This window comes from Dreissena polymorpha, chromosome 13, assembly GCF_020536995.1.
Source record: "Dreissena polymorpha isolate Duluth1 chromosome 13, UMN_Dpol_1.0, whole genome shotgun sequence".
Classification (NCBI taxonomy): domain Eukaryota; kingdom Metazoa; phylum Mollusca; class Bivalvia; order Myida; family Dreissenidae; genus Dreissena; species Dreissena polymorpha.
The window spans coordinates 49,919,155-49,933,111 of record NC_068367.1 but is presented as its reverse complement, the minus strand read 5'-3'; the positions used below and the strand labels follow the sequence as shown (position 1 = coordinate 49,933,111).

The 13,957-nt window shown below is 36.2% G+C and overlaps 2 protein-coding genes across 4 annotated transcripts in view; one reads left to right on the top strand and one right to left on the bottom strand.

Moving 5' to 3' along the window:
• The window catches only part of LOC127855319 (sterol regulatory element-binding protein cleavage-activating protein-like), a 252,067-nt gene that overhangs the window by 155,577 nt on the left and 82,533 nt on the right, over positions 1 to 13,957 (top strand). The window lies entirely within an intron of this gene.
• The window catches only part of LOC127855318 (microtubule-associated protein futsch-like), a 30,426-nt gene that overhangs the window by 13,607 nt on the left and 2,862 nt on the right, over positions 1 to 13,957 (bottom strand). For 2 of the 3 annotated variants that reach the window (XM_052390783.1, XM_052390785.1), the window contains exons 1-5: positions 8,088 to 8,195; positions 3,723 to 3,875; positions 3,231 to 3,448; positions 2,247 to 2,533; positions 1,693 to 1,859 (exon numbers count right to left, since the gene is read on the bottom strand). In XM_052390783.1, the coding sequence (XP_052246743.1) occupies positions 1,693 to 1,859; positions 2,247 to 2,533; positions 3,231 to 3,448; positions 3,723 to 3,870 (820 nt within the window). In that variant the 5' untranslated portion in view covers positions 3,871 to 3,875; positions 8,088 to 8,195. Of the gene's footprint in view, positions 1 to 1,692; positions 1,860 to 2,246; positions 2,534 to 3,230; positions 3,449 to 3,722; positions 3,876 to 8,087; positions 8,196 to 13,957 lie in introns of those variants that run through there. The other variant, XM_052390784.1, reaches the window with a different exon arrangement.

The window sequence follows — 13,957 nt, the reverse complement described above, 5'->3', positions numbered from 1 at the left end:
AAAACCTGTTAAACTTCACATTTAACATACTGAGGATGCAAATTAAACAGTTAAGTAAGAATTTATTGTGATCAATAGCAGCAGTTTTCAATGTATTGAATTAAAGTTAATGGACTAAATATAAACAAACACACTTGAGTGTTCTTCTTGTGTAATGGTGTATTAACTGAGTTAAATTAGGTGTATTAACTGAGTTAAATTAATATATTTAATTTGTTTACCTTTCAATATCTTGCATTTCACATCTTCACTCAGTTCAACGCTATTTCAGTTAACTGAACAGCATGACAAACATAATAAAGCAGAATATGCATATGAATCTGATTATACACAGACCCACAGACATATAAATCAAATCATGTTTGTCTATTTCCATGTTCGAACGATACTCTTCTTAATTGTTTTACTTCGCAAGTAGACTAAACTCCAATTTGCAAACACTGGTTTCCGTAACACAAATTCAGTGGGCACATTTTCTAACAAAATATGTGTTGTTTGTATCTAAAAGGTAGTCTTTTTTTTGACAAACAAATTTCATTATTCCTATCAGACTAGGTGATGTCAGTCGTTTATTCGATTGCTATTTGTCATTTCAATAATCTTAATTTTCTCTTCACAACGGCGCCATTTGCAAACAAATCAGCTGAGCGCATTTTACGAAAACGATTTTAATTGGAAGATTGGGAAACGACAGCCAATTATATCGCTCATTTTAGAAATGCTTAGGCAGAATCTACTAGTGTAAAATGCGGAGAGATTTCACAGGCCGCGGATATTTCGGGCCGATTATGAAATACGTCCGCGGAATCGGTGGTAGCCCCTCTCCCCCACATTTTTTAAAACGAATTTACGCGAATCTCAGAAGTGACCTCTGGGACAACCCGATCCGCGGAAAAATCACACCCCTGCTTGGCTTAGACATCATCTAGATACTACTAGATCTAGATCTGACCAAGTTTGGTGAAGCTCTGATGAAAACTACTTGAATTAGAGAGCGGACACCATGCTCAATGTTCAAAACGCACTAAGTGACCCCATGACCTAGTTTTTAAACCAGCATGACCCATACTCAAAACTGACCTAGACATCATCTAGATACAACATCTGACCAAGTTTGGTGAAGATTGGACGAAAACAACTTGAATTAGAGAGCGGACGCTTAATACGGACCGACAGACAAGCTCACTCCTATATACCCCCCTAAACTTCGTTTGTGGGGGTATAATGACTGAACAAGGTGAAGTGGACACAGACCAGTCAGTTGATTCCACACATAAACTCCCTTATATACACATAATTCAACAAAATTTAATATAAGTACCAATCTTTCTTTTATGTTCATTTATATTTGAGTTATTCTGAAGAAAAAAAATCCAATTATCCACACATTAAGGTTATTCAACTGTGAAAATTTGAGCTTAATCTATTCAGCAGTACAATAAATAATCACACAAACTTTTGAACTTGGAGTTTCAATAAAACACATTTGATTTTCAATAAACTATCTTTGATTATATTTGTTTGAAGAAAATGACAAAAAAAAAGAAAAACAATCGTCCATTATTTAGATTCAACACTTATAAAAATCGTATGAATTTCCTTGAAGCAGAATGCCAATACTTAGTGATGCTTTTGCTACAGACAATATACAGAGAGAGGGGACCCTTTTTTCAGTGAGTACTCAGTGATCACCTGGTTCCAGGGGTACAGCAACATATTCTAGTCCGTCTGTCATGCCATCATCCAAGACTGACTGCTCCAAGATCATGGAAATGTCTGACACGCCAGAATTGAACACTGAGCTAGACTTCACAGGGAGATCTGCTAGGGGCCTGGCGCAATCTGATTGGAACACTTTCCTGAAATAACAACATAGACACATCTGTTCTTATTTTTAAATCAGATTTTAGGACAACTGCATTTTCATAAGACTACTTGTTGTTCAACCTTACATCAAGGTTTTTCATGAAACAAAACATTTCTCTAATGTTATCTAAAACATTGTCAAAATATTTATTTCAGAAATGGTAAAACTTATCATGATGCAAATTATTCTTATTGAATTCATGAAGATATTTCATTCCATGTGTTTAAATGTAAAAGCTAACAAATAACTGTTTCATTTTCATACATGTTTTGTAAAAATAAGTTTGGTAGGCTTGTGCCTTCATTGGCCCTTCAAACGACTGCACTGAAACCTTAGAAGACCAAAGTGACAATCAAAAGTCCCAAAAGTAATAACCCACCTCCTAGGACCTGACTGTACAGCATCTTTTACCAGCACTGCGTCTCTCATGGACAGGCCCGGCCCATCCTCTCCGGCTGTTGACGAGACAGGCCCCTCCTCCCCGCCATTAGCAGATGCCTGCCTGTCCTCTCCTGCCCCCATAGATGATCCACGCCCCTCCCCTATTCCTGTACTACGCCTGCTCTGCTCCACACACACGTCGTAGATGCTGTTGAGGGACTCACTGGACTGCATCATGCTGCGGGATGCATCCTCACAAAGCTTCTTAAGGGACTGCATCATTTGCTACAATCAAGTCAATGGATTGCTTAATTAACCCTTCACCATTCACACTTTGACGCATCTGTAGTCTCTTGAAAAATCAATTGAAATTTAAGAAATTTAAAAGGCTTCATTTCCAACCCTAATATAATGATGAGCAGCATAACACCTGAACAGACTGGAGTAACTTTATACTTGAAGTCAATATTAACCATTCCAGAGTGAACTTAAAACCTCCTACAAATTTGCATTATTCATCTTAAAATCCTATGAGAATATTAACAAAAAATACATAATGGCTTTTTACATTTTGACATAATTTGCCTTTGGAAAAACTAGGCAGTGTTTTCACTTTTTAGGGAATGGGGCCGGCTCTCTTTGGATTGTGAAAAATCATGGCATTTTGACTCAAGTTGGGAAATAAGTGTTGTTGTTTTACTTACAAATGCTTCAAAATTGAGGATAAAAGAGTTTTCAATATTTATATTTTATAACATACATGTATCTATAATATAGAGCTGGATGGGAGATGAACTAAATGTTGAAATCTAAAAAATAAATCTAGCTACATTTTGTTCTACAAAGTCCTATAAAAGCTTTATTTGCCTTTAAATAAGTAAAAGTTATAAGCATATAACAGCTTTGGCTCTAAAAAGATAAGAAGGGAAGAGCCCTTATGAAGTGATGGCCACACTCAAGAAGCCCAACACAAACAGATTACCTTGTTCCTCTTTTGCAATTCTGTCTCAATTTCATCATCTCGCATTCCTGCAACCCGTTTCAGGCGATTGACCTTGATCACCAGGTCCTGGTTCTGGGCCAGCAGATCTTTGTTAACCTTATGCATGTTCCGCATCTCCTCACGAGCCTTTGCAAGACTCTGGGCCAGCGCCCGGTTATTTTCCCGCAATGTTTGCTTTTGCACAGAAGCATTTAAGACTGGTGAAAAAAATTGAAATGTGGGATTATAAAATGCCGTTTTTTTAAACCAGCAAAAACTGTTGTCAGTTAATATGTAAAATCGAGGCGACTGGCCTAAGAACATTAAAATATGCCTATATACATGTAGTCAACAAAAGTAGTACTCTGCTTAATGAATGTGCAAAAAACAATTTGTTTATTCAAATCTAAGAAACTGAGACAAACCTTTGCACTAATATAGAGTGCACAATGTCAGAAATAAAATTGGTATTTAATGTGTAGATCAACTTACAGCTAAAATTATGCTGCTTTGAGATGGATTTCAATTTTCCTTTTGATATATTGAGTTCGCTTTTCTTCTTCACTCGTTTCAATGGTAGTTTCTTGCCTTTTGACAAACAATCGTCCAGGTTAACAGGTGTGCTGCCTTCACTTGCCATTCCGTCTGCAATTATATGTATTTAACAAGTTTTACATGCACAAAACTGGCTCATTAATATTAATAACATAGTTAAGAGGGATGCTGACATTGAACTCCATGGCCCTTTGGTCATAAACAGGTCATTTTCTCATAATAAGACAGGTAAACATCAATAAGTTTTTGCTGTATCAGTGTCCCTTAGCCCTTGCAGTGCAGATCAAATTTTAAACCTGAGGAAAATAGACAGTGCACTGCTACTCTCAGCAACAGTAAAGCTGACAGTTAAATTATTGCAACTATTCGGGAGGGCCTTTCCATTTAATAGGCCTAGCTGGAGCACTGCTTCTGCTAATGGTTTTTAATAGAGACCAAGACCCATAACTTTGCACACAAAAAAGGACCTGAACAAACGTCACACTTAATATTTAATTTTAAAGTCTGTCTTTGTGGAGTTCAAGAATTATTTAAATCCGAATGGTACTGAAGTAAAATGCAGGGATGTCTAGAGATTGGCCTACAGTGTAAAAAAGAAGAGATTTGTAGCTTGTGCAAGAACCAGAGGGTTACTGACTATACTGAGGCTAAATTGGTAGACAACAGTAGAGCAATGTATAAGTGTTTTTGGCAGGTGTGTGTTTGCAAACTGCACAGCGCACACTTTTCTTCAAATCTTTTCTTAAACCACATGCCTTTTGGCCATAAAATTATGTTAAAGATTGGCTGAACATAAGCAAAATATTTTTTAATTTGTTCAATTGCAGAGAAAAATTCGATGTAAATACAAGACATGGCCCTTTCTTCACTTTGGGATTAGGGCCGTAGCCCTTAAAGGGGGGGGAATGTTGCGTCGTTTTGGGCGAAAAGGGGAATTTCAGAAGATCTTTTCACCAACCATTCAGCACTTAAAATTGCTATATTTTAATGTAATTTACATAAATATACATTTAATCAAAGCTTAATAGCACAATAACAGCTGGCAACTAAGGTATAAAAGTTAAAAAAACAAAAACTTTTTTTGAGGGGGGAATTTTTAGCTGAAATAGGGGAAAAAAGTATACTATTTTAAGGGGGGAATGGCGCCGAATTGCGGCCCCAAAAACAGTCAAATGAGGGCCCTGCAAGAGATGTGTTTGTCAGAAACACAATGCCCCCTTCTACGCTGCTTTGAAGCCATATATTTGACCTTTGACCTTGAAGGATGACCTTGACCTTTTATCACTCCAAACGTGCAGCTCCATGAGATACACATGCATGCCAAACATCAAGTTGCTATCTGAAGCGAAGTTATTAGCTAAAGAAACTTCAGCATACAGTTTACAGGGGTTTTTTTTACTAAGAAAGTGACGCCGATATTCGGCGTCTTCCCCTACCAGAATTTTTCCCCTAAAAATACCATTTCCCCTCCAAATATTTTTTTTTTTCACCAAAATATAATATTTTACCCTCAAGGAAATGTTTTTTTCTTTTGGGAAGTCGACACTTATCCAATTTGTACCATGTACAACGATCTCTCTCTCGCTCTCTCTCTCTTCCGACGAACACTCAAATCTGGGAATCCCAGTGATTCTATATATAGCTCTTAAATTACGTCATGGAAACCAGGCAACTAATCGTATTAATAATGTGACTATTTTACTGGATTCCGGTCTTGCGCGAGAAGGGTGTTTCGTCTATTAATTACCGGAAACCAGTCGAGTTTTCATCCGGGTTATGTGAAAGCCAAGATAAAAACGTTAAAACAGAAAAAAGTCTCACAATTGGTGTTCATACACGAACAAAATAAAACGTTCGGACTCGGAAAAAATTAATTGCGTTGACGCATTTTTTAAGAATGAATCATCAAAAACCGTTGAAACCCAGCAGGATTCGGAGGTACATGTAATCAACATCGATTAATACTGTCGGATTATTGTGAAAGTAAAAGTAGACAATCGGCAGCTGCCGCACCTTTCCCTGCCAATACTGTAGCAGATCTAGATCGTCAACCCATTCATCATGAAATTGAAATCATAGTATTGACATCGTTCCCCGGCCCCAGTTGAAAACATTTCCCATTATTAGATCTACACCTGCAACTTTTTTAGGACTTTGACTTTAATATCATACTTGTTCATGTGTTTAAGAACAAAAAGGTCAGAGACATGCCTCTTTTTCTAAAAAAAACCTGAAGTCTGTAGGTGAGTTATAGACATTGAAATGAACAGTTTTTATTTTTTCCCCAAATATGTCTCTTTCGCGCTCGATTTTCCCCTTTAACCCAGCGTCTTCCCCTTTTTCTAAAAAAAAACCCTGGTTTATATAGTATTGAAAGACCTCAGGGATTTTAATAGATTTAAAAACCAGGAGTTAATGACCCCTGGACTGAAATTTTGATGAGTCAAATTGAAAAATGCTGGGGTCAATTTTAAAGCGCGTTAATTGTGTTTTTGTGTGTATTATTCATTTTTTTAGATAAAAATATGCTCTAAGAGTAACATAATATCTTAAAAAGTTATATTGCTTTATTAAATAACAATACCATGATAAACAACACAACATATTTTAATGAATTGGTACATTAAAATCTACTTCCTTTTAAAACATTTAAGTCTTTTAACACATTTAAGTAATTTAAGATATGTACCGGTAGCACCTTTTCATCACATATTTATCGTCATTATATTATCATCATCCCTATGATTATGATAGCTTTTCTTACAAAACACAATCAAAATGCATGGAACAGCTAGTATATCTATTACTGTTTATACGAATACTACACATGTCCGAAATATGTTTGATGGACAGTTAACAAAGACCGGTCCAAAATATGTTATGACTCTGGTTGACTTTCGATATAGGATTAGCTTCAGCGTAGTAGTACAGGTCTGTCAATACTATATAAACTGTACGCTGAAGTTTCTTTAGCTATAAATTTATGCAGAGCTCCAGATAAGGATTTGTGAAATGAGTAACAGTACTGCCACTGACAGAAAGAAAAGGAGTAACGCTTAAAATCAATTAGTACCTGTACTACCATATCCAAAAATACAGGTAGTACTGTACTACCCGTGTTCTTGGATATTGAAGGGTGTATATATAACTGACTTAACAGAAACATTTGCAGCAATTATAATAAATATGTGTAACTTCTAATACAGTTACTGTATAGGGTTTTCCATTCTGAGTTATGATGCAAATACAACTACACATTAAAACTAATGACTGATACTATTCCTTCATTTTTCTTGACAAGAAAACACAAGCCAACTAGTAAGCTAAGTAAATGAACATTATTTCTTTGTTTCATCCGTTTCCCATCTTGTTTTCTAATGTTTTAAGCCACCGATGCAATCAAATCGTTTAATATTTGGGCGACAATGTCTTTTTCCGGGTTTACAGATTTAATGTCAGGATGGTTAGACGACACCGTATGTAGTCATTATATGTCAACAAAGTGTTGTTTTGGACCGATTTCGGTTTAGCCGGCATTCCAGCGCGCAGACATATTGTTTTTAACGGATTTACAAGTTACAGTAAATCACGCGACAGAATAGACAATAATATATGAACCCAGTCTACATCTTTTCGGTAATTTAAATAAACGCCGTTAAGTTAGAGACCAACAAATCATGCAGCACTGACGCAGATGTTTCGGTACGGCCAGATTTTGTATGTAAATGAGTAAACTGGATATTAGTGTGGTAATTGTACGTCTAATTTATAAAGATAATTGCGTAAATCTTAATGAAAAAGGCGTATTTATGGCTGTACGGCCCTTATCTGGAGCTCTGGTTATGAGCAATTTTCGAAACCTAAATGCAAAGTGTAACGGAAAGACATACAGACGGACGATCCGATCTATATGCACTCCTTTCGGGGCATAAAATGCTTCATCTTAGAAATACATCTCATCAAAACGTCGCTGATCTCATGTGACAAATCAATTCCAAATATCACATTATTTCGCGATCCATGTAAATTATGCACATTTGAGTCATACTAACGAGATTATTCCAAATTATTTAAAACAATATTTACATCATAGACTTATCTTATCAAATTAGATAAAGTCAATTGTGCTAAACATTGCAAACATACTCGAACTTAAGATTTAATTTTAAACCGTCAAACATAGTATAGGTTTACTAACTGTCAATCACTATATCGAATGGATGATTTGCCCCGTGTACTACATATAAAAAACAACGATCTGTTCAGTTCATTGATTTATATTAGTTTCGTGCGAATATATACCTGTTTATGAAACACCGCTTTATTTTATCATCTAAATTTGAATATGGACTGCGTTTCTCAAATTTTCCGCCATTGTTTCGAGTACGGCTTTGAGCAATATGATTGGTGTATTCAATTTATGTGCTTAAAAGTCGGAGCGCTTACGTTTTCAACTCCTTCCTGGCATAATATTATTAAATGTTCAGGTTTCCAAAATGATTTACCTACAAGCGCGTTTGATGTTGTGAATTAATGGGGCCGCAGTTTTTATTAATATATTCAGATATATACACTTTCTAATTTAACATGTAAACATTAATTATCATTATTATCATTATTGGTATTGAAATTAAGATCTATGAAGAAACATGTGTATTTAGCAATAGATCCAGAGACGAAGTTATCTACGACTCTGATAAATTTTCGCTTAAATTTCTATGTTAATTATTGAAAGATTAAATATGCAAAATATAAAATAAAATAAAAAATAAAAAAAAAAAAAAAAAAATATATATATATATATATATATATATATATATATATATATATATATATATATATATATATATATATATATATATATTGAGACAACGATTTTTTACACTTAGACATTGTTTTCGCATCATTTAAAATTAAACTCATTATAGTGCCTAACATATATTAACAAATATATATATAAGTTTTTAAATATTCTAGTTATGAGAAGAAGTACTGGTAAGTCAATTTTGAATATTAGATTGCGAGGGAAAACGCTCGGACACGGATAAAACACGGACATAACACAAAAACAGCAACAAATTGACCATAAACCATCAAAACAAATATTGAGCAACAAGTGACAGTGTCAGATCGAGAAACGGCGAATATCCATGGTCATTGATCTAACGGCTTTTTAACGGCGTTCATTGTCTAGTGCATTTAGATTGGATCACTAATCATAAACCAGTATGTCGCATGATAACTTTCTGGCTATTTTTATGGACGATTGTAGCCAAAATAACTCAAAGTGCTGATATGTATGACGAGACCTAGTGCCCCCCCCCCCCCTTGTCCACAGCCACAAAAGCCTGGTAGCTCAGCAGATCGCAATTAGACAAACGGAACCCGCTCCTTATACCTGCTGGCATCACCGAGAAGTGAAACATCCACAAAATAGCGAACAAAACACAGGCGAAACCAAGAACAGAAAAAACTACAGAAAGACGCGGTACAAAGCGGGCCCACGAGCAGTCGATGGGTTCCATGTCTCCTTCTCCGACAAGGAAAGAATCAGCGGCCTAAGGTTCGAACGAGGATCTATTGTGTGTTATAAACAAACCAACTGAGCAAATGGCATCTTGTTTCGCGGACTTGACACTCAAAATAACAAAACTAGAATCGTCGCTGAACGAAAGAATAGAAAAACAAATGAAAAATGTAGTCGACAATAAAATTTAGACAATAACAGACGACTTCCATCGGGGTTTGGAAAATTTGCCCGAGGACTTCCAACGTGCAACAAAGGAACTAAAATTGAAAGCGTCGGACCGCTTTTAATCCTGCAATTTTGTCGTGCGTAACCTACCGGAATCCCCGTCGGAATATATAACCGATAAGGTGAACAAACTTGTTCGTGCATAGCGGCCTAAAAATCGCAATCGACTCTCGAAAATACGATGTCGTTATTGCAACGTGCAGAAGGAAAAAAGATCAGGACACAATCCTGTAAAACAAATAAAAAATCAAAGTGCACCACCAATACAAGAATGTTTATATTGAAGATAAAAAGATCTAAGAAACCCGTGCACACGAAGCAAACCTGGGAACCTTGACATTGTAGGATTAGCAGTAACACAGTTATGACGAAATAAAAATATTCAATTAGACGGATATACATGGTATTGACATAACCGAAAGGGTATTCACAAGAGAACCCCTAGAGACAGTAGGGTTTCTTTTATATTTGCAATACCATTTTGAACCAGTATCATGCACACGAAACAAATACGCCAAACGAAGGTATCATATGGGTGCGACTAGAAGACAAACAGCACTCGAAATACTCATTTTTTGTGTCTGATATTTACCCCCATGCAACTCTACAATAAACGTTAATACAGAATACTTTTTTAACACCGTCATGATTGATGTGTACGTTTACTGATCGGACAGCACACAACTGCTAGTTTGCAGCGACTTCAACGTCCGGATAGGGGACGAGCACGACTTTATCGCCAGTGTCGAGGCGCTTCCGCCCCGCCAAGTCATTGACTACAAAAGGGATGCAAACTATCACTTCATTGACTACCTAAAACATGTATTTATTATCGTTGTATGATATAATAAAATGGTTATACAGGTTTTTGAAGGTTATACATGTCAAAAAGTGCGGAAATCAAGACTTACTCGTGCACAGATTTGTAGGTTTGGTCATTGGACAGGCAAACAGGGTAGAGCGTTGACGTAACTGAAATCGTTTTATGTATTTAGGCTCGGTTTGTTTAAAGGTTAATATAATGCTTTATGTGTTTCATTGAGTTTTATGACAGCATACAGATGACTTGAGATAGAAAGGAGAATTGGTTCCGGACATTAACAAGTATACGTGTTATACTCCGTTTTTCTCAGTTCTGTGTATAATGATTCTTATTTGCCATTCATAGTGTATGGCAATTTTATTTTGGAACTAGTTTTAGTGCGTGCGTTTTCAAGAGACAAAATACCATATTTGTTATGACACCAAAACAAACGTGTTCGTTTTATTCTGAATCGTTAGATGAAAAATAATTTATGTTTGTCATAAAATGTAATGGAATAAACATACCGGGTAAATATGTGTATACTTAACGGTCGGAAATCAACAAGAAACAATTAAACAAGTGTCTCATCAAAAGGTTACGCTATCGTTGATTATGTTCTCGTTACGTATGAACATATTGACCGCTATGATAAGTTTGAAGTTATTTTATCACGTGGCATATCGATACAATTTTAGGCGCAAGATGCATTGAGAACTATTCAATACCCGATCATTCCATTCTTAAATGGTCCTTTGTGATGAAAACAAAGATAGTACAACACAGTGAAAATAATGAAACTTTATGAACGAAACGGAATTTCAACGGACTTAATGTCGGACGCAGCTACCAACAGGACCAAAACGAGGTACTAGTAAATCTGGCTTATGAAAAGTTTTGCAATATAGTGCGGAAATTGATACCCGTTTAAAGCATAAATTGGTTACTATCGGCGGTAACACAAATAAAGAATACCGACGTTCAAAGACCTCGCCCCGTGTTCACCAAACTCTTTGCATTCGAAAATCGATTTTGCTTGTCATTAAAAACGGTTTCCTATTGTAGATAATAGGCAAAAATGAAAATCGTGTCAGTTAAAATCGATTTTCGATTGCAAAATCGTTTTGTGAACACGGGGCCTGGTGGAACGATGAATTACAGTTATTATGGACCGGAGTAAGAAAAGATGGCTAACATGTAAATCACCATCAGACAAACTCTATCATAAACACATTTTCATACTGAAAAGGACAACCTTCGATAGGAAAGTTCAGCAATTTAAACGCAAATTCTGGTTGAGACAGCAGTCCAATCTTGTAAACGCATGTACAAATAACATCAATGTCTGGTAAAAGATAGGAAAAATAGGAGCAGGTTGTAACAAATCTCAAAGTATCCCATTTGGATATTGTTTCCGAAATAGGCGACGTAAAAACGGACAATACGTCAGTTCTAAATAAATTATATGACGCAGGAGATAATGCCGGAAAACAAAATAATGTTAACCAATATTGCCACGAAAACTCTTATGAAAGAGAACTTATAAATGACGTTAAACAAGACGTACAGCAAAAATACAGCTTTTGGATTTCACAGACATCCGGCAAAAGTGTTATGTTCGGAAACGTGTATGGAGTTTTATATAGACTCTTCTGTGTATGCTTTGAAACAGGGAAAGTACCAATGCATTGGGACTATGGAACGATACCACAATCTTAAAAGACCTTACTACAGAACCGACGAAATCCAACAAATTATAGAGGGATAGAGGTTATAACGTCTGTTTATAAAGCATACTGTAGCCTACTGAACAACCGTCTAACTAAATGGGCAGAGGACAATAATATTTTACCAGAGAACTTAAACGGATTTCGCCAAAAAATGAACACTATAGACCAATTATCTACATTAACGTCAATAATAAAGCGCCGCTTGCGTACTCGTAAACCAACGTTTACGGAATAAGACTTTAGTAAACCATATGACACAATTGATCGTAACGCTTAAATCTCTGTACTAGAATATGCAACACTCCGTTAAACTTTAAAGTGAATCACTACAAAACTGAGGCTTTCTATGTAAAATCTGGTCTGTAACAATGGTGTTCGCTCTCTACGCTGGTCTTTAACTTACAAGTACATAAATGACGTAAGTCACAGATTCAACGCCAGTAACGTCGGAATAGATATCGTCGACAACCTGATTAACCACCTCTTCTATGCCGATGACCTAATTCTTATTGCTAATCACGAAAAAGATCTTCAAAAACTATCAGGCATCTTAAGTACATGGTGTAAAAGAAATACAATGACAATAAATACTAAGAAAACTAAAATAATGCTTTTTCGCTGCCCAAACACAGAACGCTCAAACGCCGTCTGCACTAGCTGTAAGTCAAATATTGAATACACAGACCATTACTGGTATCTGTGACACGTACTGACAGAACATTTTGATTTAGACTTTAATGTTACCGATAAATTTGTAGCTGAATCAGCAACACGTGCCCTTGGGTTGCTCATTTCCAAAGATAAAGCGTTCGGGGGGGGGGGGGGTGCCGTTTGTCTTCAACAATCTCTACGATAAAATGGTATGGCCGATTATAAGCTACGGCACCGCCATATGGGGAGCTTGTGAATTCTCCTGCATCAACGCTGTGCAGGACCGCGCAGGGAGATACTTTCTTGGCGTCGGCAGGTACACATCGAATGCGGCTGTCAATAGCGATATGGGCTGGGAACTTCCGCTGTGTGAATATGGACAGCACGCGACTGAACAAACGAGTTTTCGTTTGGTCGTATCGTAACCGAAAACGTTTCAACAATATTAACATATAGGCATAATAACTATTTTGTCATTAAACAACATCGAGAGAATATATACTGACAATGTAATACCAAACTCTACACGCAAACGGATAACCGATCAAGTAGTGACTCATATGTTTGAAAAATAAAAAACAACTGGAAAACACGTGCTAACACCGCAACAGACGTGCCGAATAAATTAAGAACTGATAAGAAATTTGAAACTAGTTTTGAGATTGAACCCTATCGTAAAGATTATAGTATGTTAAGGGTAAGAAGAATTAAGTGCTTTAGCTAAATATAGATGTGGTGTGTACCCCTTAGAATAGAAACAGGCAGACACGAGGGAAAACATGAACGGACTTGCTTTCACTGCCTCACATAAATAGAAAATAAAGAACATGTGTTAATGCACTGCAACTTGTATGGCAGAATTCAACAAGATATGTTTGATAATATTTTGAATATTGACCCGTGTTTCTTATCGCTAGATACTTCAATTAGTCTCAATTCCCCGACCCCTGGTGGCAATTTTTTACGAACTATTTACGAACTGATTCAATATATCATTAAAACCAATGAAATGTTCTGACCAAGTGTTAACAAGATTGGACAATAAATGTGAGTTTTAGAGTGTTAACACGTTTTTACTATAGCCATGCATGAGGGAAAATGCCCCGCCCACTGGCGGACATGTTTTTAAAACAATCGGAACCATTTTCGAACTCGTCCAAGATATTAATTATTGAGATTTACGTTTTCACCAAGTTTCATGAAGATTGGACAATAAATAAGACTTCAGAGTGTT